Here is a 27,332-nt window from a genome sequence, read left to right as displayed (position 1 = left end):
TTAAAAACCTTGGGCTTCTAATTGCATTTCTGACCGTCATATATTTTAAGAACACGGTTATTTCGAACAAAACTCGTCAAATTATAAACAAAGCACCACATCACAGCAATCAAAGAAACAAAAACACGGTGTTCACAAATTGGTTGACAAAGATATTATCGACGTATTGGAAATGCGCACCCCCCTTATTCCCGTCCTACCTGTAATGCCAGACGCTTCTCCTTTGCAAAACTAACTTATTCGATATCGGAATTTTAGTACCGCCCGACATCCAATTTTTTCCATAATGATTGTATTACTTTTTTGATAAGAACTGTACTAAATATGGAAAAATAACACATATCAATCACTAATTTTTCGATGTGCGTCACATCTATGGTATATTGAGATAATTTCAAGTTTTTCATTCTGGCAACGGTCATTGACACCGCCGAAAGATCGTCGCAAATAAACGCTGGAGTTGTGCATGATAGTTTGACAGTGGTTCATTGTGGGTAATAATTAACGATGTTCTGATTGTACGAACTTCATAAAAATTGGTAAGTATCAAGTTAGACAAGAAATACACACGTCCATATAAATTTTATTGGTGTTCGCGCGCGAAAACTGCGACAATGCGTGAATTCAATTCAGTCGTCTTATCAAAAAATCATTACAATGACATTCAATGTGACTCTGTCTTGTTGCTGCATCACGCTTGATAGCTTTACAACGCCAAGATTGGAACATTTTCTAAATGGGCAAAAATAATTGTTTGCACAAATATGTACTTCAAAACATCAAAGTGAATATTTTTGCATGATTTGTGAAATATGATAAAGATTTTCTTTAAGAGGATAAATTCTTACAAAAATCAAACAGTAATGAATTTCTCGAATAGAATATGAATTTTAATTTCTTATTGCATCGCAATATATTCGACTATTTACTGCGGTATTGAACCCCTGCCCTCAGCATCAACTTTCCTTCGTGTTTCCATTTGTCTAATTATAATTAAATCGTAAACGCGTTAAACGAGTAGCTAGCTTTTCAATAAATTTTTAGGGACCTCCAGAAGTATGCGCACCAAGATGGCGCACAACCTGAACATAGTATGTGTGTACCGGTTAGGGTTCAGGTTGTGCGACATCTTGGTGCGCATACTGCTGGAGCACCATTTTTAGGATATAGCCTAATAAAAATTAGTCTAAACGTGTCTCACGATAAATTCTGTTACGTAAAAAATGTAATTTACTCATCGAGCGTAAATTATAAATAAAATTAATTCATCGTCATAACCGCCGTTTGGATGTTTCCCCGGGCATAGACTTCCTTGTTAACTTCGTGACATTGGCCAAGATGCAAAAATAAACGTAACAATGCCCCCTTTCGCATCCGCTCAGACACACTCACTGAGACAAATTTTCAGGCGTGGTCGTGAACATTACCTCATTTTCGTTTCAATTATATTCGTTAGTTTATAGTTGTTTTTCGGAAATTTAAATATTAATCAAATAAGTCAATGAACACTTTGTCTTCCTATAAGTTTCAGTTTGAATACAGTATCAAAAATTAGTGTAGAAATATCTGTGATAGACTAGGCTAAAATTCTTTATCGGTACTTTTAAAAAGCAGATTGTTGAATGGTATGAATTAGAATGATAGTTTTAAACAAATAGCCCATTTTACAGAAAACAACTCGCAAAATCACTCTTGAAATACGCACCGAAAATTATAAAATGGTAAAGTATAGGAAGAATTTTCCGCGGTCAAAGGTCGGGGATAGGTCCATTTAGTGAATCGTCCCGGGCCATATTATTTTACTCCGGCCGTATTTTGCCGACCACTGGGATACACGAACTACCGTACCTTACTGCGAAGACGAGTCCAGCAATCCTTTCGCGTGTGATAATCGACCACGTGATTTAATCCTGCGAATGCACACAGAGTACAGAAGTAAGTGCACGATGCGCCGAGCAAAAACAGGTTTCGTTAAATCGCCCCCATCGACTTTTTCGCCCCCCTCTGTATCGTTTTCGCCCACCGGGTGGCGATATTGCCCTCTTTGGGAATCACTGGCTTAGTCTAAAATAACGTTAATAATTTAGTGTTAGTTAGTGCAAATAGTGTTTTAGAAGCATTTTTATGAGATAAATAATGCCAAACATAAACAAGAGAACAATGCTCAAATATATAGACACGCAGAACAATTACCCAAAAATCATATGCGGTGACTTACCAGTCAGTACCTGTATAAACAAAGCACCACATCACCGCAATCAAACAGACAAAAACACGGTGGTCGCAAATTGGTTGACAAAGATATTATCGAGGTATTGAAAATGCGCAGTTGCGCACCCCCTATTCCCCTTCCTACCTGTAATGCCAGACGCTCCTTCTTTGCAAAACTAACTTATTCGATTTATCACGGTATTATAACAGCAGATACCACAGTCTACAAATATATTCACACCAAGCGAAGCATTTCGACCACAGTCTACAAATATATTCACACCAAGCGAAGCAGTACAGTACCGGTCCCGGTACGGTTCACCGTACCTTTAGCATCACCGCCATTCACCGGTAACCTCCAAAAACTTGCGATTTGCAACGACTTTCAGAATCCGCCGTCACGCCAACGTTCGATGGCACGTGATCAAAAAGAGGAGTGCCTGCATATGTGTCCGCAGAACATTCAGTGACGTCATAGCAAACAAAAACGAATCTCACAGAGCTAACAGAAATATTTAAAATAAATAAAAGTAATAGCCTCCTGAAAAATTTCATCTTTAACCACTAAAAATTTCAAAGCAATTGGTCCAGTGATCAAAGAGAAAAGCGGTTTTTTAATATTTCCACTAGGTGTCCAAAAAGTGTCAAAGAACAAGAGAGCTACGCCCAAATATATGAACACGTCTGTTCGCAGTACAGTACGGTACACCGTACCGTCAAATCACAGTCTACAAATATATTCACACCAAGCGAAGCAGTACAGTTGGACACAAAAAGGCGTCCTATGTCCATAGAACGTTTAGTGACGTCACAACAAACAAAAACAAATTTCACAGAGCTAACAGAAATATTTGAAATAAATAAAAGTAATAGCCTTCTGAAGAAAAATCTCATCTTTAACCACTAAAAATTTCAAAGCAATTGGTACAGTAATCAAAGGGAAAGCGTTTTTTTAATATTTCCACTAGGTGTCCAAAAAGTGTCAAAGAACAACAACAAGAACAACAAAACGATCGTTATGTCCAATAAACGTGTCCAACAAAGCACCACATCACAGCAATCAGACTGACAAAACCACGGCGGTCGCAAATTGGTTGACAACGATATTATCGACGTATTGGAAATGCGCACTCCCTATTCCCCCTCGTTTAAATGTAAAAACGCGAAACCTTCAAAGATGGTTAAAAAAACACAACTCCCACCTGTCAAGTTTCATCTTTTTATTTCGTATATTTGTATGAATTTTCAAGCTTTTGACAGCTACGAGTTAGTTCAGTGTCACCGCGCTGTGTTACGGTACCAGAACTTCTCTATCTTTAAAAACCTTGGGCTTCTAATTGCATTTCTGACCGTCATATATTTTAAGAACACGGTTATTTCGAACAAAACTCGTCAAATTATAAACAAAGCACCACATCACAGCAATCAAAGAAACAAAAACACGGTGTTCACAAATTGGTTGACAAAGATATTATCGACGTATTGGAAATGCGCACCCCCCTTATTCCCGTCCTACCTGTAATGCCAGACGCTTCTTCTTTGCAAAACTAACTTATTCGATATCCATGATATTATAACAGCAGATACCACAGTCTACAAATGTATTCACACCAAGCGAAGCATTTCGACCACAGTCTACAAATATATTCACACCAAGCGAAGCAGTACAGTACGGTTTACCGTACCTCTAGAGCAGGGGTCACCAAACTTTTTTGACCGCGGGCCGGGTATGACTCAAATTGTGTTGAAACGGGCCGGATGAATATTTTTGTCAATGCAATACAATAAATTCACAAATGTTGGTGATATCGCAGAATATAGATCGAGAACATCCTAGGAAAAAAAATTAACAAGATTTCTATATCTAGACAACTATCCTGAGTTTAGCTGTTATCAAAACGTTGCTGTCATGAATTAGAAATGTTACAAAATCCGCGGCAAAAAATGTACGCATCACGTCTGCTAAGTACCATTACGCCGTGTTAAAATACCGCTCATAAAAACGAATGCCTGCTGTAGCTTGGAATTCTATGAAATTTTGACATAATTTAGATAAAATAAACAACTATTATCTGGAATTTGAATTATTTCATTAGCGCATAAATTTCCCAACATTCGACGCTTTTAAAAATTACGCCCCAGTTATACGTAGTGCAAATTATTGATATTGTCTATGGACACCAATAAAATTTATATGGACGTGTGTATTTCTTCTCTAACTTGATACTTACCAATTTTTATGAAGTTCGTACAATCAGAACATCGTTAATTATTACCCACAATGAACCACTGTCAAACTATCATGCACAACTCCAGCGTTTATTTGCGACGATCTTTCGGCGGTGTCAATGACCGTTGCCAGAATGAAAAACTTGAAATTATCTCAATATACCATAGATGTGACGCACATCGAAAAATTAGTGATTGATATGTGTTATTTTTCCATATTTAGTACAGTTCTTATCAAAAAAGTAATACAATCATTATGGAAAAAATTGGCTGTCGGGCGGTACTAAAATTCCGATATCTCCGTTATTTCTTGACCGTTTATTCCAAACTTGGTATTGTTTTCTATTTTTACTCAGATCTTTCCACTGGAGCAGTTTTTATTTAAATCGGATGAACTTCAATTTTTTTGTAACATACCTACATGAATATCCGCATTAAAGCAGTACAAAAGTTAGTGTGGCTTTTGAAATTGGAGCAGTACGCGAGGGATTACCGTACTGTTAGCACAAAATGCACATTCGACGTTTATTTTAGCACGAAAAACAAACAGTTTCGTCGAAAGCAAGCGCCACGAGTGTACAAGTGTATCGCAGAAAACGTTACGTACTGGTAGCATTCAAAGTCGCAAAAACGAAGTTTTGTTTACAACCACGACTGAAAATCTGTCAGGGTGACAAAAGTGTCTGAGCGGATGCGGAAAGGCCTATTATTACGTCACTTTTCTGCATCTTGCCGATTGGCCAAGGTTACGAAATAAACAAGGACGACGATGCTCGTGAAAATCTTCCTTGGAAAAAAATTTAGCCATTTTTGCGTGTTATTGCGGACCGGATAAATGACGCCGCGGGCCGGATAAAATGACGTCGCGGGCCGCATCCGGCCCGCGGGCCGTAGTTTGGTGACCCCTGCTCTAGAGTCTAGACACTCTAGTCTAGACCACAGTCTACAAATATATTCACACCAAGCGAAGCAGTACAGTACGGTCTACCGAACCTTTGGCATCACCGCAATTTACCGGTAACTTCGAAAAACTTGCGATTTGCAACGACTTTCAGAATCCGCGGTCACGCCAACGTTCGATGGCATTTGATCAAAAAGAGGAGTGCCTGCATATGCGTCCGCAGAACGTTCAGTGACGTCATAGCAAACAAAAACTAATTTCACAGAGCTAACAGAAATATTTGAAATAAATAAAAATACCGGAAATAGCCTTCTGAAGAAAAATTTTATCTTTAACCACTAAAAATCTCAAAGCAATTGATCCAGTGATCAGAGAGAAAAGCGTTTTCTTAATATTTCCACTAGGTCTCCAAAAAGTGTCAAAGAACAACAAAACGATCGTTATGTCCACTAAACGTGTCCAACAACAAGAACAACATAACAACATACATACTTCTCTGATGCTCAGTTGTTTTCTTTGTTGATTCGTGTGCTTAAACACCCATGGGAATATCTTTTGTAGATAGTAAGACATTTTCAACTATGGCGCACAGTGTATAGTGTTACGTTGTAAACGTACGTTTGTCGTATATTTTGCCACTGTATGCAGTGCATCGTGCTCTGCCTTGTATCCAATCATTGTAGACCCATTATTACCCTTTTTTTCCTTTGTTTGTAGCGTAAATTAGTATTATTATCTATTGTCTGGTTTAGCGTTTTCCTTTCGGTCATTTGCATCACGTATTCGTCGTGTAAAGAGTCGCAGATATTTGTCTGTATTGTGGACTGTTTATTTATCTGTTATATATTGTAATTGTATTAGCCTCCCGGATCGGAAAACGTTTGGTGAGAAATTTACCTTTTGTTGTTGTTATATGCTTTTTGACTTATGTTAATCAATTGTGTTTTATTCATTTAAGAAAACCGCTGTTCTTTGCCAAGTATATAAAGAAGAAGTGATTTATGCACGTGTCTTGTTTGTGGACAAAGGGGCTGAGAGTGGCGCGTTCGATACGTTTTCATTGTGTCTCGTCGATATAGATTCCGGGCTATCAAAAGACGTGACATAAAAGTTTTCAAACGTGCTTCAAAATTCAAACGATTTCAAGTCTCCAAACATAATTTGTGAAGTTTTCAATGATATTAACGTTAATACCAAAATTCTCAAATTTTCAACCAAAGGGTTTCAAACATTAATTCGGATTCTCAATAATGGCAACCGGTGGTAGGTCGGATGACCAACATCAGGCAATGATTAGCAATGGCAGTTTTAATGAATTTAAAACTCATCTAGATGTTTGCAGGAGTTCCAGTGACATTAGCGACGTGAGTTCTTCAGCGTCATCGACTTTCTTCGTCCGGAATGCAAGAGTGAAGTTGGAGCTGGCATGCCTAAAGGCCCGTCAAGAAGAAGAACTCTCAGCTTTAGAAGACGACTTGCGTAAGCTTCGGACAAGACACGCTTTACAGGCTGCTGAAACAGAATCAAAGGTTTGGGAAATGAGCGATGACGAATTTTTGCGGTGGGTAACAGTAGATAGAATTAGGCACGACAATAGCGTGAAATCCCGTGATTTCCCACCTAAATCACAGCTCATTGATAACGGTCGTGAAAATACTCCACGGCGTTTGCCGACTTTGCCTACACACACAGCTGATAGTAGCTCAGCTAATCCTGTGCCTCCACGTTTGAACCATGCTTTACATCGCAGAACTGTCGATCTACCCAAACCAGAAATTGCAAAATTTTCAGGTGATCCAATGGAATATTATTCCTTTATCCGCAACTTTAAGGCCCATGTTACAGATCTTGTAGATGATGATAACGTACGTCTGAGTTATTTGTTACAGCTATGCCAGGGCGAAGCGAAAAATGCCATTGATCATTGCTCAATGATGGAACAGAGTCGCGGATATCGCGAAGCTATGAGAGAGCTGAAGAATGAATATGGTAAAGATCATGTCATTTCCCGCACTTGTTTGGACAGGTTGAAGCGTGGTCCGAAGTTGAACTTTGACGACGCGAAAGGTATGCAAGCGTATGCGCGACTGATGCGGAAATGTGGCTTAGTTCTCGGAGAAATCAGTGAGTACGACAATCTTAATAATTTTGACAATTTGCTGGCCATTGTTAAACGATTGCCACCAGAGTCGCAAAACGCTTGGGATTTCAAAGTGGCAACAATTTTAGAAACGGAGGATCGTGAAGCTAGTTACAACGACCTCTCTAAATTTGTCACCGAGCAAGCTAATGTTTCAAGATCAGACTTTCGTTTTGCCCGAAGAGATAGAAGGCAATCAAATTATTATGAAAATTCTAAAGCGAAAGGTAGTGCTTTTGCTATTTCTGCTAGTGCCTCAAATAGGCGCGATTGGCACTGCCCGTGTTGTAATTTCTCTCACGAATTATTCAACTGTAAGAAATTTAAAGTACTTTCATGGTACGAACGATATAACGTGGCTAGACGGAATCAGGTGTGCTTCAAATGCTTAAGACGAGGGCATATGTTTAGACAGTGCACCCAGAATGAAAGTTGCCCCATCCACGATTGTAAGTATCCGTTCCATCATGTTTTGTTGCATCGCGATTTCGAGACACCTACACGGCGAGATGGTATTAGTAAACGGACTTGTTCCGTCGGTACCTCGATGAACCATGCGGATCACGACGTTCGCGCTAATAAATTGGCGCCCGCAAAGCAAACAAGGGAACGCCGGTGTTTACATGAATATCGTCCCGGTGACAGTAACTGCTGGCAACAGGGCTTTTGATACATACGCTCTTTTGGACTGTGCTTCTACAGCCACCATGTGTAGTGTGAAATTGATGGACAAATTAAATCTAACCGGGGTGCCTATAGATGTTACATTGCAAACTGTTGGTAATCGTCCCAAATGTGTTGAAGCAAAGAAGTTGTCCCCTCTACTCGTTAGAGAAATTGACGGACATGACGATTGCATTGAATTGCCCAATGTATTGTGCGTCAGTAACTTGCCCATAAAGCCCAATAAGCTACCCTCGCGCAGTTCCTTGCGTAAGCTATCCTATTTGTCTGATATCGACTTTCCTCGAATACACGACGGTGAAGTGACTTTGCTGATAGGAGCGGATGTTCCCGAAGTGTTTGTATGGGAGGAAGTTAGAAAGGGGCGGAGTCAACAGCCGATTGCGGTGAAGACCCCTCTGGGTTGGTCTCTTATGGGTCCGTCTCTGACCGGCTATGGAAACACTTCCATTAATTTTGTTGATCCTTTGGCGTCGCAGATTGAGCGACTTTGGCGTACGGATTTTGCCGAAATCCCTAGCATTTGTGACACTAGAACTTCCCGCGAAGATAGAATAGCGCGTAGTTGCATGGAAGACAAACTCAAATTTGTTGATGGACGTACATATTTTGCAGAACAACAAACTTAGAACATATCTGCGTCTAAGTAGTGACCACGTCCTGTTCACATATATTGCGACAATGGAAGCAATTTTGTAGGCGCTTGGCGCAAATTGAAAGAATCAATTAGCAAATGGAACGAGCAAAGTATTGCAAACTATCTGCGTCAACGTGACGTAGAATTTAACTTTAAATTCTCCATACGCCAGTCATATGGGTGGCGTTTTGGAAAAAATGATTAAATCAACTAAACGAATTCTATCTGTATTGTTGACAGGTCAATCGATTACTCATGGGAAGTTGGAGACACTACTAGTTGAAGTGGAATCGATACTGAATTCCAGACCGATAACTCTAGTGATAATGGACCACTCAGCTGATGAACCGTTGACGCCCAACCATCTACTACTTGTTTCGTCACCAAATGTATCACCAGGTGTATTCACGAAGCGTGATTGCTACGTTCGACGACCCATTACTAAACTATGTCGATGTCTAGAAGACCAAAAATAGTGGATCGAATTATTGTTTCATTTACAACGTTTAATTTTTTAGAATATATTCCCTGGGTCATATATTCGGGTGGGGGTATGTTACGTTGTAAACGTACGTTTGTCGTATATTTTGCCACTGTATGCAGTTCATCGTGCTCTGCCTTGTATCCAATCATTGTAGACCCATTATTACCCTTTTTTTCCTTTGTTTGTAGCGTAAATTAGTATTATTATCTATTGTCTGGTTTAGCGTTTACCTTTCGGTCATTTGCATCACGTATTCGTCGTGTAAAGAGTCGCAGATATTTGTCTGTATTGTGGACTGTTTATTTATCTGTTATATATTGTAATTGTATTAGCCTCCCGGATCGGGAAACGTTTAGTGAGAAATTTGCCTTTTGTTGTTGTTATATGCTTTGACTTATGTTAATCAATTGTGTTTTATTCATTTAAGAAAACCGCTGTTCTTTGCCAAGTATATAAAGAAGAAGTGATTTATGCACGTGTCTTGTTTGTGGACAAAGGGGCGGAGAGTGGCGCGTTCGATACGTTTTCATTGTGTCTCGTCGATATAGATTCCGGGCTATCAAAAGACGTGACATATAGATCAAAAATGTTCACAACAAAGGCTGTTTGTTGATTCGTATTCCATGACATTTGAATTAGTCGGTAATAATTGTATTGATCACTGAAAAATTAATTTGCGACCAGCATTACAGCAGAACCAGGCCTCGAGACAGTTTTCTAAGTCAGACGAAGTAAGATATCACGTTACCGGCAGTCTTAAAAATGACTTCTTAGACAACTATGCGTTTAGCTGGTCAAGTACAATACTATTAAATACAGTTTCATGCATGACATTCAGAATGCTTTGTAAGAGTCCATTTATCGGCCAAAATACAGAATCAAAATTTCCCATGAAAATGGGGGAAAACGTTCTGATTATCTTGGATTTGGTCTACGAAAGATTCATAGTGTCTTGATTTTTAAAACAATTAAAAATTAGTGGTTGAATCTGAGTGTAGGTTTATGAATCATGGCGTCGTTGCCGGAGGAAATGACAGTGTCATATCACGCTGAAAACAAGATAAGGGTGTCGCTGGCAGGGTTACCAGACCCCGGCGATCAAAAAAGCCAAATCAAGACGTAAAAAAAGCCAGAAAAGGCCAACAATTTTACTAAGTACAAAAGCCCAATGATTTGTCAGATTTTAAGCCCTTGGCAACATACTAATGATGATGTAGAGCCATCAGTTCATTCAGTGAGGCACACAAATAGAAAGTAAAGTTCCTATAGAACTTTAGAAAGTAAAATAAATATCAAGCGGACAGCCTTATTTTACCATTCAATATATACAATACAGGGTGCCGCTTCAGTCTGTCAGTATGTAATATACCTACATGTTTCTACTTAAACTTGTGATATACCTTAAAAAAGTCTCCCTATATCGTACTTTACTATTGAAAATTTGTTTACTTTTAAAATTTATAAACCATCAATTTTATTAAAAAATTATCTAACCCTCTGCCGCTCGCAAGTGGACCACCGATATCTAATTCAGTAATTTTAGCGTAGTTAATCACATCGTTACTGCAATTGCAGAATTAAACTAAAGCTCACATAAACCATATCAGGCATAATGAAATTAAGTTATAACAGTTACCGGTACAACTATTTTTTGGAAACAGAACGTAAAACTAACAAATAACACGCAAAACTATAAAAACGAAGCAATGTTTACAACCCTGCTTGAACATCTGTCTGAGCAGTTGCAGAAACTGCAAATATTTTTTATTGGGTATGGTTACAGGGTTAAGAGTTAATGTAACAAACAAGGAAATCGATGCTCCGGGAAATCCTAATGTTAAGTAGCTAATAAGTACAGGTAATAGGCTATTGTTCAGTTGTTACACACTAAATATCGTATTTCATATGATTTTAATTAGACACTATAATAGACTTGAAAAAAGCCAAAAGAACGCCAAAAAGCCAAACGGAAATTCTGACGCCAAACGCGTTTGAAAAATGGCAAATTTGGCGTTAAAAAAGCCAATATGGCAACCCTGGTCGCTGGTATTAGTATTAAGGAATGAACTCAACGAAATCGGCCTACAGTCAGTCTATGTATCGCAAAAAACGGTTATCGAAAGCTGTACTTTCCTGATAGATTACAGATCAATAAGCGTAAAATATTCCAATTGCTAACGTTAAAAGTATTAAGAGTAGTAGTAAGAGACTTTTATTTAATTTTCTTTAACAAATCACTGTGAAAATTATTGACGAAAGTTCGTGATAAAATACAAGAGCAAGACAAAGGTGCGAACGCCTTCACAACGGATTTGAACTTACAGACCAAGCTTCAAACCTGGTTTCGAGTATTTTGAAGTGCAAGTTTTACCAAAAATATAAATAAAATGTTTTACGAAAACGCATAAGGCACGAGGACAAAAAAGGGCCAGCGCCAGAGTTAAATTTAGGGACCTCCTGAAGTATGCGCACCAAGATGGCGCACAACCTGAACTCAGGTTGTGTACCAGGTTTGGGTTCAGGTTATGCGACATCTTGGTGCGCATACTTCAGGAGTACCAAATTTAGTAATATTTATTCATAGGATTACCATATTTTTGTGACCTCAAAGCGGACGCCTTCTAAGACCATAGCTGTGCTTTTTCAACTTTAAATATAACGATTTTACGTTAGGGGCCTACATTTAAAACCATCCCGACTGTCTTCATTGAACATATTGTCACCGAAAGATCATGCGCTGTCTCTCTAAATACCGGTTTCAGTTTGAAAAATAGAAAGGAATTTACGTTACCGTTGTGGCGTACCGGGCTTACACGTAACATATTGTAGCAATTAAGAAAACAACGAAATAAACAAAACCACGCATTCACAGCAGCAACAGTATCGAGAACATGCTCGTGTATTGTGCTGACTGGCTTAATCTTTTCTTTGCTATAGTGGCTATACAAGACTAATCACCATTATTTTGTTGTCAGCCGAAATATTCTTAGTGTAAATTGAAAAACCAGTTAGTACAATAACGTTGAAGAAAAAGCAGAACTTTACAGAAGCCACGATACGCATGAAAAATACAAATAAATGGGCACTCCCGTAGTATGTGTACCAATTTATGGTTAGACCATAATTTTATTCCGATTTTCCTTATTTTAGTTCTATTACGAGTTCGGGGACTGTCTGTGTTATCCCATGGAAATCCGTTCGTTTACACAACTTGAAGTACAGTAGGCGAACAATATTAGTTACCTCCATATTGGTACACATACTTCTGAAGAGCCAATAAAAGTCATAACGCTTATATAAATATAGATTAAATTGGGAGTATTTTTGAAAAAAATGAGTAAGTGAATTCTGTCATATTCTTGCTGAACGCATTGTTTTTGTAAGAACAACATCTTCAATTTCCTTAGAAACGTTTTTTTGTAGATATTTCAGGTAAATAGCCCCAAGCAACTTCACCATGACTATCCAGTTGTCTATTCGAGTTTGTAGAGTTTGTTACGAGCGAGAGTCACGATACCGTTATGCTCAATATTAATGTAAGATAAGTTAAAGCTATATGTCATGAAATATTGCCAACGTTATTGTTTGGTGGGACCCAGTATTTCTCAAAGTGCTTATAGAAGATAATCAGAAATGTTTTTCCATTTAGTTAGCATAATAATTTTTCGTCAAAACGTGTATTGAATTGACTTTTGCAATTTTTCGTTCCGTCAACAATGTCTATGATTTGAAATATTTGGGATTCACTATTAAATTTACCAATGTCGCGCATGGTATCGATCCTTCGTAGCATGGCAGTAGGCTGCAGCGATGTTTATCAACCTATGGGTCGCGCGACCTGTGGCAACATCTATTTTGCTTATGTATGGTCACTTATTTGTATATACTCAGTCAAGATTGCTTATCAGCCAATAAAATTTAAAAAAAAATTCGTTGCAATAAAAAAATAAAATAAAAATTATACAGTTTCATTTGTGAATGTTCACTAACCCATTATGGTTTGCTAAGCATTTAACCATATCTATCTAACTCGGCGACATCTTAAATTCTTGTATATTCCTCAAAATTTCGAATGGTTTGGATGGACTGAAATAAGTTGTGCTATGCAAAGGTTTTGGTGATATAGTTTGTAAAAGATAAGATATGTGTTTTTAGTGAAAAGTTTATGATTTTTTCCGAGAGTTGTCCAAGATGGAGGCACGTGTTGCTAATGTGTATTATTTCACAAGAAGCACTACCTACGTCTTGCCAAAATGAACATTTTTTCACAAGTGGAGAACTTTTGTTTCTCAACACGATTCTATGTAATAATGTAAAATTTACATTGTAAATTGTGATTACTTATTTCCAGTACTTTACATACAATGTATATATTTGTAATATCAATTGTCGCTATAACATCACTCTTTGCCTGGTGGTATCAACGTCCTTTTCGAGCTCCTCCCGGTCCAAAAGGTTTTCCAATAGCTGGTATGATCCCATTCATGAGTAAAAAACCTTATATCGAATTTTCTAAATGGAGCAAGAAATTTGGACCGGTTATATCTGTACGAGTGGGAAGAGAAGACGGGATTGTGCTCAATTCGTATGACGTTATTCGGCAAGCTCAGAACATTGTAGAACGGGCTCCATCCCACGTTCATGCCAAAGCATTGGGAAGTAACAACTTTGGAATCGTTTTTACCGCTGATAAAATTTGGGAAAATAATCGAAAATTTGGAAATGTGACGTTCCGAACCCTTGGTGTTGGAGACGATGTTTCGAGAAACATATCCAGGAAGAAATCGCGTTTTTATTAAAATCCATCGACGAAAACCAACGAAATTCTGAGAAAAATCGCCCTATTATTTTCAATTCAGTTACCAACGTTATGTGTCGTGTTATATTTGGAAAACAATTTGAATATAATGATGTGCTTTTTCAACACTCTGCCAAAAACTTTTTAAATGATCCTTGGAAAGCAATGATGTTCAATTTAGCTGTGCTACTTCCCTTCACAAAAATTCTTCCCCCTGTTAAATCAGTGCTTGACGAAAGTTTAAAACAGCAAGAAGACTCATTTAGTCAGTTTAAAAAAGAAATATCAAGAATTCAATCCGAGATGAAAGCAAGCAAATTTGAAAATTTTATCGAAGCGTTTCTTATTGAACAAAAGCGGTTCGGCGAGTTCGGCGAAAACGAGTTTTTTACTGAAAAACAGTTGCTTATATATATTCGGGATCTGTTCGGTGCCGGCTGTGAAACGTCATCCAGTACCCTTTTGTGCTGTTTTCTCACATTTTTACACTACCCAAGTTGCCAGGATAAAATTCAGTCGCAAATTCGAGACATTATTGGCATACAAACACCTTCAATGGAACATCGAGATTTCATGCCTTACACACAGGCATTTGTTGAAGAAATTTTTCGTTATTGTACATTGGCGCCGATTGGTATACCTCGATGTAGCCCTACTGACGTCGAAATTAATGGATTCATCGTGCGCAAAGATGTTAAAGTTATTTTCAATATATGGGGTGCCCATAATGATTCCAACATATTTGAAAAGCCAGAGGAGTTCCGACCAGAACGATTTTTGAACGATGAAGGGATGTTCGTCAGATCAAAATATGTTTTTGCGTTCTCACTTGGACGAAGAAACTGCCTTGGAGAACAGCTTGCTCGAATGGAAATCTACCTTTTTGTTGTTTCAATTCTTCAAAAACTTAGCGTCCGGCATAATAGCTCCTATTTGAATAAATTACCCGCGCTTGATGATGGAGTGTTAGGAATTGCGTACGTACCTAAGCCTTTCACGCTAACATTTGTTAAGACAAACTGATCGCTGTGTGTAATAATGTATATATAGCTATATTTTTCGTATTCATTGTTTTAGTGTATAGGCTTTCATAACATGCTAACACCAGTCTTGCTCTTGTCATTGATGATTATATATATAACTAACTGTAACTTGACTTATAATTAATGTTATTATCAACTAACACAAAATGTGACATGGAAGCTATAACAAAACTTGTTATTATGAAGGAGATTCAGATATTTATTCATGCAAGAATCATCATAAGACAACACAATGAAAAAACACACAAAAAACGGGCAATATTAATATTGACTCATAGCAATATAGGAGAGGTCGCGAAACTCAATGAGTCATCCAGTTAGCGACTCTCTGTTGCATGCTGAATTACAGCAGCAAATATAGCGATGAAGCAATAATGATAAAAAACTGATCCTTTATATAAAGCCCCCGTCAAAATGAAATGAATGCAAAAATATGAGATTTTTAGCGCAATTTGCATTCCTAGCCGTCACCCTAACTGGATAATTACTAATCTTTTTATTTTGAGCCGTGGCGGTGCTTTTGTGCAAATGATCAAAACAAATATGTGGCCCGCAGCTTCATTATCTGTGGCCCGCGTCGGCTTCGGAGAGTAATCGCATTTGATGTTGTTTCGTCATAAAATCGACCGAAAAAATCTTTTGACATATTGTTGCATCACTAATGTCTCTGAATTGACTAATGTTATGCCTAGCTAAGGCAACTAGCGAAGTTGAATGATGTGCTTGGCAGTCTAAATTGTTATTTAGCTTTTATCTTTTTGGTCGGAAATTTATGTTAACGATTTTGGCATAATAGCAAAAAATCGAATGCGGTCCCTATTTAATACACATTTGGACCCTACTAATAATTTTTGTTTTATAGTTCCAGATAAATTCCCAAACATGCTTTTTTTTACCTTTTTCAAAAAATCATCAGGCATACGGAAATTCGCAACATAATTCCAAAACTTAGATAAGACCACACAATCTACAACTATTTTTCTACCCTCAAAAGTTAGAGTTCTTTGTTTCCAAAAAATTCGAATTATTTCATTTAAAACATGTTCCATATTATTTTTGATACATTCGTCTGAAATATGAGCCCGCGGAGTAAAATAATCCGGCCCGCGATGCCTTACTGAAATTTAGCGACAAAACGGCGGCTGCGAATTTTGACCATAATTTATTTTATAATTTACGCTCGAGGAGCAGATTCCTGGACACGGAGTGGATCGTTTTGTTATTATGTTGGAAAAGGCAAATTACGCTCACTTTACCACATTTAAAGAAAAAAAAACACAAGCAACAATTATTTTCGAAAATGAACATTACAAAGAACAAGTGGAGAAAATTTTAGGTAAGGTATTTCGTTTAGGCTTTCGTCTCCATATTTTTCAATGGTAAAATATGGCAACCATCAGCATGAAATTGGAAAATCAGGCACTCATGAAATTTCAGGCACTCCGTAAAAATATATTTTACATTGTTTCTGATTACTTTGAAAAAAGAAGCCCAATATATACATTTTGTATCGTTGAACTCACATCTTTGTTGTGAAAAACCGAAAACGATTGTGGCTGGTGGAGACTTGTCAAATTTCGCAAGTGTCTTTTTTGTCGATGACCATTGTCATATTTTTCGTCCTATTTTCCCTAGATTTTTGTCGGGACTTAATATAATTTTTGCTTTCTGAATGTAATTCCAAAGTCGTTTCACTAAGACAATTTGTGCATTTTTAATAATAAAAGCAGGTATTATGTTTGACAATCTATGATCGATCATCTCGCCTTCCAGCCTCCAGGATTTATTTGAAATTAAATATTAATGGTAAAATATGGCAACTCTAAGCACAAAACAAAAAAGAATCGGGCACTTGTGAAATTCCTGGCACTTCGTGCAAACCTATTTCCAGCGCCAGATTAACCATTAAACAATATAAACGAAATGGGCCAATGAGTCGTTTTCTTTAATTGTTGTTGTTTTTTCTTTCTAGTATTCTCCTTGTTGCTGCATTTTTGTTTTAAAAATATCTCTTTTCTTTTCAACAATTGGACCAATGAACTATTTGCACAATGTGGTGGTTCCACGATCGCATTTCAACAATCTACTGGTCAGCGAAGTCGGGAGTTTTTCGATAAGGTAGACCAGGGTGGTCCAAACTCAGTCATGCTGATGATACATTCCGTGCGTCCCACAGAACAATTTTAGGGTATATTTTTATCTAATAGCAGAGCGTTTTTGAGTTTTTTTTAGATATTCCAACTGGGGTTGGAATCCCGAGATTCAAACCCTTTTTTTCTAACGCTTTGTGTTTTTTTTAGTAAAAACACTCCATTGTTTTCAAGCGTGGCGCATGTGACAGTATAGTGACGAAACGTAGAGCCGACTTAACGCTGCGCAATTCAGTTTTTTTCAGCAAGGTCCCGAAATACCAACTTAGACGGACTTGGTGGTTATTTGACGATGGCACTAAGCTTGCTCACGCTGCAGGTTTTTAAATTAATCAAATATAATAATTCGTAATGAAATGATTGTCACAAGAAAAGTGGCATAAGGAAAACACGACGAAAACGTATTCCCTTGCCCATCACACATTGTCTGGTTTGATTTCAAGTAATATCTGTCACGAAAGAATATAATTTGAAGCGACATCGAACGCGAGATGCGGAAAATACAACGGTAATTTTAGGGAATTAAATTTTAAATAACTGAGAGAAGGCTTTATATATCTTCTTTAAAAGAACGCCCTCCATGCAACATAATATTGGTCTGATTAGAACGGTAAACTCTCGTTGTTTATTAAATTAAAAGTAAGTAAACTCGCGATATTTCGATCACTTTTGGGTTTTCTCCGACTTGCGGCCCGCGAGACCTCCTCAAAAGTTTTTGGGGTCCTTCAACCTAGCAATCTTGAACCACCCTGAGGTAGACCACTAAGTAATTGCCAACTACAGTTGTGACTCCTTTGGTATTTCGATTCACGTTGAGACTGGAGGCATGAATCTTTATTGTCACACTCCTTCAGAATTAGAGCTCAACCGTTATATCGGCCCGATGTTGTGTGTTTGTCGATATATCATATATATATATCATATCGGCTATATATAACAGTTGAAAAATCTAAAAATGTTCGTAAAAGCTGTTTTATTTACTGTTGGCTGTGATTATTTTTAATGGATAATACTAATACACTTATGTGGTTTATCGTTTTTACAAATAAATTACACATAAGGGGGCACCAAAGTCTTCAGTGCTTAGGGCACCAAATGGGCACAATCCGCCCCTGCCTATTTCCCAATGTTTCTGATTACTTTAAAAAGAAAAACCAAATATAAACATTGTGTATCATTCAGTGGCGGCGCGTGGTCATTTTGACAACCGGGGCAAGCTACTGCGGGACCAAGTCACCCCCATCTACGGGGACAGGATGAGCGCTGTAAGTTCTCCCATAATTTTATGAGTATAAAAACCATTCCATCGGTAACAACCAATCGGCAAAAGCGACAATTTTTAACGATAAGAAAGTGTCTTTAAAACCGGTCCAAGTCAAGGGATTAATAAATGTAGACATAGTTTATTTTGAAACCTCTTTCAAAAGGAAAGGCAATATTTACCCAAATAAATACAATGACATATTAACAGAAACTTCGGGAAAGCAGACAAAACCTAAAATAAGGTTTAAAACGTTACTATGAAGAAAGGAAAGTTAATGCAAAGATAAGGACATGCGTCGCTCACTCATAGATATATATGCTGCTAGACTTCTACTGCTTGAACATATATGCAACACGCCGCGGTTTCTTGGAAGCAAAATGCTCAATAACGCGCTGATTAAAGTCATGCATCCCAGAAATAACGTCTCTGTGAATGGATAAAACAGCCAAGGAATTTAATCTATCTTGCTTCATTGTGTTTCTGAGATACGTTTTAATACGCTTCAGCGTGCTGAATGTTCGCTCTGCGTCGGCGGAAGAAATAGGCGTCGTCAAAATGATGTCCAGAAATTTTGCAGACGCCGCAAAGGTAGTTACTAGAGTGTTATCTATGAGGAACCCATAGAGCGCGCAAGTTGATGTGATGTTCAAAAAAGTTTGATTGGTGTATATACATCGCAATTCATTTTCCAATTTACCCACGTTTATCATGGGTTAAAATTTGGAGACAGTAGCCAACAAATGGATGGGAAATTGACGTGCAAATTTTGAAAAATTTTTGGGGTTCATCAAAGAGAACGCGGCAAGGTGTTCAGTGCGCAGACGATCGCCTATTTGATTCACCAGAATGTCACAGCATTCCTTTGCAGACAAAATCAAACGCTGCGTTGTTTGCCCGCGGCGTAAAGAAGCACTCCATGTGTCGTCGTATTTTATTGTTTCTCGGATACGAGATACAGCATCGCAGAAGTCTGAAATACACGACTGCACAGACGCTCCATCCATTAGCCTTGACTGCAATGCGCCGTATAATACATCCACGTGATAGAATATTGTGGAGAAAAAAGCGAGAAAAAAAGAAAACTCACCATCTTCTAGCAGACGCTTTAGACCTGCCGCCTCCCTCACAGAGCGTTCGTCCCAAACCGGAGAGCTCTGAATGCCATTGAAACACTCAATGAGCTCAGACCTAATTTCGGACACGCCCTGCACCACGCGTGATTGGGAGTTCCAACGTGTTGGTGCACAAGCTGGGAGACGGCGGCTACATATCTGGCGAAGGAGGTTAGAGCGCTTCAGCGAAACGAAAAAAAAATGAAGAAAACCCCGAAACATTTGCAAAAAATATACGGACGAGAGGGGTATCAAGACACATATTTTCAATAACGAGGTTAAATTGGTGTGCATAACAATGTAAAAAATGCGCATGAGGAAAATCTTCTTTTATATAAACTTGAACACCATGTTTCGACCCACTCATGACTGCCGCGCCAAAGATTGTAAATAAATTTTATACATTGAGTCGAGCAAATCATTTTGGATATCCTTAGATGTCCCTTTCGAAATAGTTGCGGCATCAAGATGATCTCTCAATACTGTATCTAGGGATGCGGTGTATTCCACCATATCCAAAAATACCCCTCTATTAGAAGGGTTCATCGTGCCCACGGAGGGACAGCTCGTTACAACCAATGAACTTCAAAACATCTATCAATCGACCGAGAACATGGCGGTTTTTCTCGACGTTTTGGTTGTGCCGACGAATAGAAACCGCGCGTCCTTCATCCAACTGTGCTGCAATATTAACATTTGCGAATGTTCGGTATTTTACTGCATTGTCCAGATGCTCCATAGAAGATTGATGATCCCTGGCACGCTCGGAAAGATGTTTAAGATCTCTAAAACCAAATTTACACCAACGTGAGTCACGGGCGGTAGCAAAAAGTAGGCAATAAAAACAAAAAAGTGCATTTTTGTCCTCGCTGTAACACAACCATTCGTGTTTTTTATACCAAGTTTCTGCGCAGAATGTACGCCGACGCTTTCCTCCGTCATGGGATTGTTCCAGGGAACAATTTTTTGGTTGATAAGGCCCAAGACGTTGTACCTCTAATTTTTGTTCCAGCGGCAGCTGCGAAAACGGAGTGCGAAGTAGTGCATCAACCTTATTCATTATGAGGTCTAAGGCTAAGAAATGCGAAGCCGGAAAGAAGTGAGGAGCTCAAAAGGAATGTGGAAAATCGAAAGAAAATGGACTAGAGGTCTCTAACTGATTCAAATAGCGAAACAAGCGACAAAAACGAAGGCGAGCAAACTATCAACTCTTCAAGCAACCAACGAACGAGAAGGAATGCGTGAATAAGTCAACACGTTGTTGTAAGAAACGTCGGCATTGTGTCGTCATAATATCGGGGCTAGCCCCGATCGGCCCTGATGATTTAGTAAAAGAAACAGAAAACAAACGAGAAAAACGCGGCGAGTGGAAGATAAAAGAGAGAATACGATATACAATGAGCAACCGGGGCAAAATCGGCGTCGCCCCGTCGACGTTCGGCGAAGGCTTTGCGAGCGAAAAATGAACCATGTCGAGAGAACATGGCTAGTGTAGACAGTCTGTGCAACCAATGACTTTAAACAACGTCATTTAATGTCATTGGTGCAACCGATATTGAGGTATTTTTCCAATATTTTTTATTATACCGAACAAAACAACCGGGGCATTGCCCCGGTTGGCCCTAATGACGCGCCGCCACTGGTATCATTATATTTAGATTTTTTGGGGTAAAAAACAAAAAATATTATGACTGGTGGATAGGTGTCAAATTTCGCGGATGCCTGATTTTTTGATTTTGTATTCGGTGTTGCCATATTTCACTTTTAAAATACTAGTTATGCCTCATTAAATTGAAAGGAATATTTATTTATTACGAAATAGAAATGCGCAGTTTTATTCAAAATTTGAAAAATCCTATTCTAAGTGCCTGAAATGGTACCTGAAAAAGAGCTTGAATTAGCGAGTGCCTGGTTTTATCATAGTTTACTGAATCTAGTTCGCTCACGGCCGGTTCGCTTCGACATTAAACAATGTCATTGGTCGGTACCATAAGTTATCGAAGTGGAGTAGGGGCCGAGAATTTCTGCTGTTGTGGCAGATATCAAACACCGCAATCCCAGCTTGAATATTCAGAATGCCAACAAGGCATTATTGCACCATTTTATATATTATCATTTTCATCTTTATATCAAACACCGTAATCCCAGCTTGAATATTCAGAACTCAAAGAAGGCATTATTGCACCATTTTATATATTATCATTGGTGCTGACTGCCATCTTACAGGCGACCATATAAGGGCAATCATATAGCAAATAGAATAATATTGAAATAACAATTTTTAATTCAGCAATACAGTTATAAAAGGTAATTTCTCACAATGTTTGCAATTGTAGTCTAACAATGTTATAAGAAAACAGCAACATATCACATTTTATGTATTTAAGGAAAGAAAAACAATAATATGTAATTAAATAGCAAAAAGTCACTTGATCGACTATTATATAAATAAATGCCACTTTCTTTTGTGTATCAGGATTTTACTATTTTTCATTGCTATATATTTCTCGTTGTCACGAATATCACGAATAAATTTATAAAAAACATCAAAAATTGGTTTTCGTTTCTGGATCCGGCATCTATATATAAAGAAGCGGGCAGCCAATAGTACACAATTGATGAATTGTATTTCAGGAATGTCATCAAAGCCCATAAAGTCATCAATGATGACAGGACTGCCCCTGGTGGTGACAAACTTTAAGGTTGTGGATAAGTTCTGAGAAATTCTAAAATCAGGTACATGACTTTGTGAATATAGTTGTGAATATAGTTGTGAATATAGCTGTTTGATTAAGGTTGCATTGTAGGCCAATAATATAGTAATACTAGTTTAGTGGGTGTTGTACCAAAATGAGTGAAGATGATGATGATGACGATGATGAATATGTGGAGCAAATAAACACCGTAAATATAAGATTCAATAACAGCCGTTGGCTCGAACGAGAACAAATAAAAGAATTGATATATAAACAAATTGGTCAGGGAACCATAAAAAGTATGTATATTCTAGACAACAGAGTATGGAGAGTGAAATTCAACAATGAAGAATCCTTCCAAAAATCTTTAAATGAGGGAATGAAATATAAACACAACGAAGTGGAATATAAAGCGGAAATTGAACAAGTTTTCCAATGTTACAAATGTGACAATAAGTAAAATGCCGGACGAAATATCGAATAAAAAAGTTTCAAAATTGCTCTCCAATTTTGGTGAGGTTAAAACTATAAAAAGAATGGCGGATGATGATGGAGTGGAAAATGGGGTACTAAGATGTCAGATGATCTTACAAAATGAAATACCTCCAAAAATCAGGCTACCGGCCAAATACACAGGAGACGAAATATTCATTTTTTATCCAACAAGGCCAAGAAACATCAAAAAATTTGAACATTGGTGTTATATTTGCCATTCAGTAGAGCATGACGTGGAACACTGTCCAAGGAGAAGGAAATGTAGATATTGCAATGGTGAGGGTAAACCACATTTAGAAAAGGACTGTTTGAGAAAAAAGAAAGACATGACGAATGATGCAAATATGGAAGTTACAAATGAAACAACACAACCAGAAAACCAAAATGAGAATTCAATGCGATCTGCTGCAACAAACAGACAAAAGAAATAAACCCCCGAGAAAAGAATAGCGAAGTACTAAAAGAGATTGAGGAAGAATACAGAAGGCAAAAATTAGTAAATTCGAATACATCAAAGCAAAACACCCTAGAACAGAAAAAAGAAATATTATTCATTGGAGACTCACAAGTAAAAAGAATGAAATCAAAAGTGAATACCAATAAAGTCAAAACTATTCATGTGGAGGGTGGTAGGTTTTCAAATTTGGAAAAATTTCTCAAAAAGCATGAGGAAAAGTATAATGATTTGGTGATTTACGCTGGTACAAACGATGTTTATAAAGGACCCTATGATGATTTGGAAAAACATGTGAGATGTGTGATCAAAAGAGCGAAAGAAATCTCGAAAAATGTCTATTTATGTGGTATAGTGCCGAAGAATGGATTTAACAAAGCAAGAGATGGAAGTGATAGAATAAATAACGTTATAAAAGAACAATCAAAGGCTGCAAATGTGATATACATAACTCCACCTGAATGTATATCAGAAGATAGAATTATTGACAATTATTTTGAAAGTGACTTGATTCATCTGAAGGGGGAGGGTATTGCCATAACAGTTCAACAGATTAATAGTGTGATTAATATATGTGATACAAGAACAGAAGTAAATCTCAAGAGACATCATGAGAAAAGCCCCACCCAAACAACCAAGCAGAAGAAAAAAGAACAACAAAATGATGAATCCCCACAACCTGAACAAATAAATCAAGAAGAACCTCATGATACCACACAGCCCATTCTAATTATACAGGACAATAACGAAATAGACGAACCAAAAGAGTGGTACAACAGTAATATGGAACAATCAGAATAGTTTGTACTTTTGAAAAAATTTCTTTTTGTTTAGAAGGTTCATTCTGGAACGATGCCAAATTTGGGTTAGGGATGTATTGTTTAGTGGAGACCAATTATGAATTTAGCCAGCTACACTACTCTTTTAACTTATAATGTAAATGGAATGAGGAATTTCGAGAAACGCAAATCCATATTTGATTACATTAGGAATATTGGATCAAACATAACATTCATTCAAGAAACACATTGCGGAAGTGAAGACGATGCAAAAAAATGGACAAAAGAATGGGGAGGTAATGCAATTTGGACAACTTTTTCTAATTTTTCTAGTGGGGTAGGGATACTGCTATCAAATAAAATAGAAGCAACTTTTGATGACGTACAATTAGATGAATTTGGTAGATATATATTGGTTAGGTGGAAGTCTTTCGATGAACATTTTACCTTGCTAAATATATATGCCCCAAATAGATGTAGGGAAAGAAGTGAATTATTTTTGGCAATGCAAAATAAAATAGAAAGCTGTATAACCCAAAATCCCAATTCACAATACCAAATTTATGTTGGAGGTGACTTCAACTGTGTTTTAAACAAAGAAGATAAATATCCTAGTATAAGATACAAAGTAGATAATAGCATTAAAAAACTTTATGAGTTTATTACAACCTTTGATTTGATAGATGTTTGGAGAAACAGTAATAAAACTAAAAAGCAATACACATGGTGGCAAAAAAGCAATAATATACAAAACGTTGTTTCAAAGAGTCGATTAGATAGATGGTACATTACGAAATGCCAAATTGCGAATGTTAGTAAAATTGAGATTAAGGAAGCTGTCATGTCGGATCATCATCCGGTATATCTAAAAATTGCTTCAATGAATTGTTTAAAACATGGACCCGGGTATTGGAAATACAATTCTCAGTTGAATGATTATGAGTATTTTTGCCTAAGAATAAAAGCAATATTGAAAAAATGGCATTTTGATATAAAAAACATTGATGAAACAGAAAGAGGTTCTTTCTGGGATAATTGTAAAAAGAAAATCAAAAATTGGGCCATTCATTGTTCTAAATTAAAAAAAGATGAGGAAAACAAAAAAACAACTTTATTACTAAATCAATATAAGGAATGCTTCCAAGAAATGGAAAGATATGCGGAGGATGAGGAAACTAAAATCAAATTACAAGATGCTGAAACTGAATTAAAACAGCATATAAAACAAAAAACAAGAGGGTCAATAATTCGATCTAGGATTAAATGGACAGAGGAGGGAGAGAAATCCTCAAAATATTTTTTGAATTTGGAAAAAATAAGAGCTAAAGCTAAAATGATCAAATCAATAAGAAAATGTGACGGTCTTCTTGTCCATGAGCATGGGGAAATTCAGAATGAGATTGTTAAATTTTATCGCGATCTATATCACAAGGATACTGAATTAGATGTTAGTGTACAAGAAAGATTAATTGGGAATTATCATAAACTTATAACAGATGACCAAAAAAATAGTTTAGAAAATGAAATAACGGGTGATGAACTTGAATATGCCATGACAGAACTCAAATTAAATAAAGCTCCTGGTTTAGACGGATTAACAAAAGAATTTTATTCTAAATTTTGGCACAAATTAAAACCCATATTAATGTTGCTATATAAAAGTTATCACCAGCTGAGAGAAATGCCCCGAGATACAATAACGGGAGGCATAACATTAATATATAAAAGTGGAGAAAAGGAGGACATAAAGAATTGGAGGCCTATAACATTGCTAAATTTTGATTACAAATTAATAGCTAAAATTATTGCGAACAGAATTAAAACTGTATTACCAGACCTAATTGACATCAATCAAACTGCGTTCGTTCCTGGACGATCAATTCATCAAAATCTTCTTTCGATTAGGGACGATATATTTTGGGCAAATAAAGAAAATTTACCATTACTTATTTTTTCGATAGATCAAAAAAAAGCATATGATATGGTAGATAGGGATATACTTGTTAAATTATTAAAAAAATCTGGATTTGGAAAATACCTTATTAATTGGATAATTACTTTATATAAAAACACGTCTTCTAGAATAAATGTAAATGGATATTTATCAGAAAAAATTTTTATGTCAAGGGGGGTAAGGCAGGGATGTCCACTTTCTCCATTGTTATATTTATTTATTTCAGAATTAATATCAACCAATATAAGATGCAATAGAGACATTATCGGATTCAAGAATTGCACGAATCAAAGAGATGTATATAATGGGTTTGCAGACGACATAACACTCATGCTTGAGTCAATGGCGTCTGTAGATTCAGTATTAAAATTAATGGAGTTGTTGGAAAGTGGTACAGGTCAAAAAATTAATAGGGATAAATGTACGATATTATTATGTGGATCCTCTCGAAGCTGGCAAATAAATAATACCTATAAGGATATTGCTTTAAAAAGGGAAGAGATAAAATTATTAGGAATATATATAGGAAACTCCCAAAAGTCTAGAGACAAAAACTGGTCTAATATTCTTGCAAATGTTCAAAAAATTGTAAACCTATGGAAGGGACGAAATCTAACCATTGTAGGAAGAGTTGTTGTTGCAAAATCTTTGATGCTGTCTAAATTATGGTATATGGCTAGTTTTGAGTTTATGCCGGAAAAATATATTCAAAAAATCGAAACGATAATCTGGAAATTTATTTGGAATGATAAAGCACAAATGATTAATAGAAATATCAGCTGTAGCGAATTTTTCGAAGGAGGGGTGAAAATGATGAACATTAGGAATCAAATTAAAGCTTTACAGGTAAAATGGGTGTTAAAATTGCTTGAAGGTTGTAATAATCCATGGTCTCAGAGAGCAAAGTATTTTGTAAATAACTATTTTGATGTATTATCGAAAGGTAACTTAGAATGCTTGTATTTGAACTTTAAATTGGAAACCAATATACATATACCGAAATTTTATACTAGTATAATCAACTCATTCAAACAAATTGGCTTAAAATGGAATCAACCACAAAATATAGCAGAAATATCACAGGGAATAATTTGGCACAATCCTCTAATATTAGATAGAAATAATATTGAAATAACTGCTAAATCAAATTGGGTTCAGGCAAAAATAATTACTGTTAGTGATATCTTTGGCAAAACAATATATGATATTTCCAAAAGAGTGTACCCCCAGCTAGAAAACTCTGCAATAAGTACTTTAAGAAAAAACTGCTTGATAAATAAGTGCAAAAATGAATTACGGCA

The 27,332-nt window shown here is 36.9% G+C and overlaps 2 protein-coding genes across 2 annotated transcripts; both read left to right on the top strand.

Annotated features, from left to right (window-relative positions):
* The first annotated feature begins 5,980 nt into the window (after positions 1–5,980).
* LOC144425813 (uncharacterized) lies at positions 5,981–9,707 on the top strand. Its single transcript, XM_078115502.1, has 3 exons — positions 5,981–6,225; positions 6,300–7,465; positions 9,043–9,707. Exons 2-3 carry the CDS (start codon positions 6,592–6,594, stop codon positions 9,276–9,278), a joined length of 1,110 nt encoding a protein of 369 aa, XP_077971628.1. The 5' UTR covers positions 5,981–6,225; positions 6,300–6,591; the 3' UTR covers positions 9,279–9,707.
* A 3,935-nt stretch (positions 9,708–13,642) lies between these two features.
* On the top strand, positions 13,643–15,288 carry LOC120345696 (cytochrome P450 2C70-like). The gene has a single exon (XM_078115524.1). The coding sequence runs from the start codon at positions 14,157–14,159 to the stop codon at positions 15,105–15,107; it is 951 nt and encodes a 316-aa protein (XP_077971650.1). The 5' UTR covers positions 13,643–14,156; the 3' UTR covers positions 15,108–15,288.
* Positions 15,289–27,332: the final 12,044 nt, after the last annotated feature.

This window comes from Styela clava, chromosome 8, assembly GCF_964204865.1.
Source record: "Styela clava chromosome 8, kaStyClav1.hap1.2, whole genome shotgun sequence".
NCBI lineage: Eukaryota > Metazoa > Chordata > Ascidiacea > Stolidobranchia > Styelidae > Styela > Styela clava.
Note: the sequence above shows the minus strand (reverse complement) of the source record. Positions and strands in the feature narration are given on the sequence as shown.

Coding starts and splice junctions, on each gene's coding strand:
- LOC144425813 (XM_078115502.1), top strand. CDS start 6,592: ATGGCAACCGGTGGTAGGTCGGATGACCAACATCAGGCAATGATTAGC. Junction 7,466..9,042: donor CTTAGTTCTCGGAGAAATCA/GTGAGTACGACA, acceptor TATTGTTGACAG/GTCAATCGATTACTCATGGG.
- LOC120345696 (XM_078115524.1), top strand. CDS start 14,157: ATGTGTCGTGTTATATTTGGAAAACAATTTGAATATAATGATGTGCTT.